Source organism: Tupaia chinensis, unplaced genomic scaffold, assembly GCF_000334495.1.
Source record: "Tupaia chinensis unplaced genomic scaffold, TupChi_1.0 Scaffold139757_1, whole genome shotgun sequence".
Lineage (NCBI taxonomy): Eukaryota > Metazoa > Chordata > Mammalia > Scandentia > Tupaiidae > Tupaia > Tupaia belangeri.
In genome coordinates this window covers 3,018,483-3,022,594 of record NW_006199637.1, presented here as the reverse complement: position 1 = coordinate 3,022,594, position 4,112 = coordinate 3,018,483, and the positions used below count along the sequence as shown (strand labels likewise).

General features: G+C 62.6%; 1 protein-coding gene across 1 annotated transcript in view; it reads right to left on the bottom strand.

Moving 5' to 3' along the window:
• Positions 1-4,112, bottom strand: part of OTOF (otoferlin) — a 109,706-nt gene that overhangs the window by 5,803 nt on the left and 99,791 nt on the right. The window contains exons 36-42 of the mRNA XM_006162226.2: positions 3,927-4,061; positions 3,085-3,222; positions 2,645-2,772; positions 2,281-2,451; positions 1,517-1,677; positions 679-821; positions 273-362 (exon numbers count right to left, since the gene is read on the bottom strand). Coding sequence (XP_006162288.1) covers positions 273-362; positions 679-821; positions 1,517-1,677; positions 2,281-2,451; positions 2,645-2,772; positions 3,085-3,222; positions 3,927-4,061 — 966 coding nt within the window. The remainder of the gene's footprint in view (positions 1-272; positions 363-678; positions 822-1,516; positions 1,678-2,280; positions 2,452-2,644; positions 2,773-3,084; positions 3,223-3,926; positions 4,062-4,112) is intronic.

The window sequence follows — 4,112 nt, the reverse complement described above, 5'->3', positions numbered from 1 at the left end:
CGATGGTGTGCCGGAGTGTGACTCGGCTTCCTCCCTGGGGGCAGAGGGGAGAAGGTGGCCCTGCCTTGGCCAGTGAGGACCTGTCGGAGCAGGCCCTGCAATGCCGTGTCTCCCTGATAAGGCCTGGCGGGCAGACCCAGGGCCCAGGGAACCAAGCCAAGTGACCGAGGACATCTGGCCCTGAGCCTCCTCCTCAGGAAGCACTGGGCCCTGGTGGGAAGTGGATGGGCGGGTGGGGGTGCCGGGGTGGGGGCTGGGCCCTGGGCCGCTCACTTCTTGGGCTTCCGGGGCGAGATGTCCAGAGGCGTCCCTGGGGCCGGCATGTCCATGGGGAACATGTCCACCCACAGCTCCAGGCGGCCCTGAGGAAGAGGGGTAAGGCAGATTCCCCCAGGGCCTTCTCGGCAGGCCCAGCACTCCACTCCCTCCCAACCTTTGTTCTATCGGGGGCCCATTTCGTCAGCTCTCATCTCTGGGTGTCAAGAACTCTGATGACGTCACCAAAAGCCAATCACAGCTCCGGAGGGAGACAGCTCAGGCCTCCACGGGGTGGGCTGGTCCTGCCAGGCTTTCGGGGACGCAGCGAATAGCACAAGGGCCCCGTTAATACATTTATGGACCCAGTCAGGGAATTCCTGCTCCTCAAACCCAAGAACTCTGACCCTGGCCCAGCGTCACCTGCTCGATGCCAGGCTTGTCAGGGTTGAGGAGGGGCCTTGTCTCCACGTGTTCTGGCACCAGGCGGCAGCCCACTCGCGGGATGTCCTCCCAGTGCCTCAGGGCAGACAGCGCCACGTGCTCGTCCGTGGGCTTCCTCTGACCTGTGGGGGCAGTGGCTCAGCTGCACGCAGGCTCCACGGAGCCAAGGCCTGCACTGGGCCCAGAACTTAGGGCTGCAAGGAAGCCCCTGAGCCATCAACTGTCTACCATTTTACTGTTGGGGAAACTGAGGCACAGAGGGAGAAATGGCCTGCCCAAGGTTTCAGCTGCCCTGCAGGCCCAGAGAGGTCTGTGCCCTGGCTGTTCTCTGCTTGGGGAAGCTGATTGGAGTGCTCCTGGGCTTTACGAGGGATGCGGGAGGGGAGAGTCCACTGCCAGTGTTGGCACCTGGAGGTGACCTCCCCAGCCCAGGTACCTCTGGAGTCTCTGGGAAGTGTCTCCTGGGGAGGGGGGTGGGGGAAAGGAAGACTCAGAGCCGGGCAGACCTGGCCCACACCTCCCTCTGCCTCTAAAGAGCCAGGCGAGCTCAGCAAGTCACGAGGTCTCTGCTTGTTCACCTGCAGGATGAGGGCGCCCTCCCGACCCCACCGGGCCGGGGAGAGAGCTAGAACAGGTGGGATAGCGCCGTGTAGGAGAGGGTGGAAGGGCAGAGGCTGGGCAGGTGGGAGCCGGATTTTGGGGTGATGAGCAGAAGTTTGGGTAGGCCTTGAGTTGCCTCTGCAGGGAAGTGTGGGTCCCTCCTGGCTTAAAGAACCCCCCGGGAAGGGGACAGTGGCTTCATCCAGCAGCCCGTTACCGTTCTCGTCCTCGATCTCTGAGGGCCCTGTGAAGACGCGATTGGAGACCTTCACCCTCCCGGGGGGCCCAAAGTGAGGGCCGTCCACCTTGCCCTCTTTACAGAGGCGGGTCAGGATCTGGCTGGGCTTCATGGGGTCCCTCCAGATGTTGTAGCCGTGTCTGTTGGGACACACAGGCTGGGTGGGCCTCGGGCCAGGGCGAGGCCTTCTCAGGTGGCAGCCAGTTCTCCAAAGTCGGCTCTTGGCCGGGTCAGTGGGTGGGCCTGCCTCGGGCCGCAGGTCCACCTGAGACAATGGGGCTGCTCGAGTGGGTCCCTCCTACCTAGGCGTTGGCCCAAGAGCTCAGTGTCCCCCTAACCTAGCCCGACTGCATCCGCGAGCTGCGCCCACTGCTCTGGAATGGCAAAGTTGCCCATGAGGAAATGAATAACCAGAGAGGCTGAGGGGCTTGACCAGGGCCACACAGCCTGTAAGTGGCAGTGGATGGCCCAGAGCCCCCGTGGACTCGTCCTCCCCTCCCCCAGCCCCAGGCCACTCTTCCCTCCTTATCCTGCCTCCTCTGTCCGGGAGGCCCCTGGCCCTCTCTGTTTTGGACTCTGCAGTCCTAGCCCCTAAAGGCTGTGCCCAGAGCCTGCAGGGGTGCAGGTCGGGCTGGAGTGGAAACCGTAATCCACTCTCTTCCCGAACCACCACACTCCGCATCCCGTTTCAGAGCCCGGCTGCAGCAGGCCTGCCCCGCTCCCCTCCACGCCGCCCCGCGCACGTGGAGTAGGCCTGGGCGATGCCGCAGGTGGCCCGGTGCTTGCTGTAGAAGCGGTTCTCCAGGTCGATCTTCGTTTCCCCAATGAGGTCGTCGGTGCCCACGAGATCCCAGTCGTACACAGCCACCGTCAGCATGGATTCCATGGGGAAGGAGGCCTCGATGTCGAAGGACCTGATGGGGAGGGGGAGGGGGAGGGGTGAAGAGCGGGTAGACAGGAGCAGGGACGTCACAGCCACCGTCAGCATGGATTCCATGGGGAAGGAGGCCTCGATGTCGAAGGACCTGATGGGGAGGGGGAGGGGTGAAGAGCGGGTGGACAGGAGCAGGGACGTCCGGCAGGGAGGGGGCACGCACGAGGTCTTACTTCCCGAAGACAGGGTTGAGCTGCTTGGAGATGTAGTTCTCCTTGTCGCGGATGTCGGTCTTGCCTAGCCGGATGGCGATGTAGGGGTCCGCTTTGCCGTTGATGTCTGCGGGATGCAGGTCCGTTGCCTGCGATGGGGAGGGGTGCTGAGCAGGCTCCCCACACCCTACTCACCTGCCAGTGCTCGTGCCCCTCTTCCTGAGAGTCCCCCTAAGGCAAAGGGAAGGGCAGGAGCACTGCCCAGAGAGGGGGACTTGCTGTGTGACTCTCGGCAAGTCACTGCCCCTCTCTGAGTATCATCTTCCTCTTCTAGAAAAAATAAGACCTAGGCCAGAGGACCAGCCCAGTGCCTCCCAGCCCGGGCTGTCGGTCTGAGCTCCTTCGATACCCCCTGGGCAGGACAGGAGACCTGCTAGGAGGGGCTCCAGCCAGAGTCTCACCCGGACCACATAGACTCGGACCAGCACGTTGATGGGATCGTTGCTTGGGATGCCCTGGAACATTCCATAGGTGGGGTCGTAGCCGGCTTCCCGGGACACGTCCTCTGGCAGTGGCACTTTGTATACGCAGAGGGAACCCTAGGGCGAGGTGTGGGGGGTCAGGGCGCAGTTCTGCCAGGGCACCAGCAGAAGCGGACGGTGGCACAGCAGTAAGCGTGACGCTTGTGACCCCATGGCCAGCTCCTGGTTCAAGTCCGGAGACCTCCCAGAGTACACTGGGCATGAGCCCACCTGTGACCTGGGCTGGCTGAGGGCCGCAGGGCACCAAGGCCTGCTGGGATGCTCGCTCGCTCACTCGCCCTTGCTCTCGCTCTCTTGCTCATTAAAAATAAAAAATGCGGGAACCAGCAGTTAGCGTAATGGCTATGTCGCTGGATTCCCACGTAGTCGACCACGGTTCACGTCCCGGACCCGGTGGCTTAAAAAACTCACGCCGGGCGCGTGTGCGTGCATGCCCAAGATCCCGAGAGGAGAATGGAGGAGAAGGGATTGCGGTGTGACCATCCCCCCTGGGGAGTGATTTCTTGCTTTCTGTCTCTTTGTCTCTCTCTGTCTGTCTGGTGAGCGCACGCGCCCTACAGTGAAAATCTCTCTCAAAAAAAAATAAAAATAAAAAATGCTAATAGCTAAGTCCGGAGCCTGCTGGGCAAGGCCTTAGCCCTTCTGCTGCTGGATGACGGGGCAGTCCAGGGGTTCTGGAGAATGGCCAGGCCAGTGAAGGTGGTCGGGGAAGACAACCCCAGGTGGGGGCTTCAGGGCCGGACCCACACTCTTCGCCTGACCTTGAACCGGCCCACGATGCGCTCCTCCTCGGTGGAGCCGTCCTCGTCATCGCCGGTCTTGCCCCGCAGCAGGTTGAACGTGTGCAGCCAGTCCTCGAAGTTGTCGAACTCGGACTCCAGCTCCTTGGGGTACACCTGACCAGGCCGGGCCATCAGGGGCCCCCACCTGTCCAGTGGCTTCTGTCC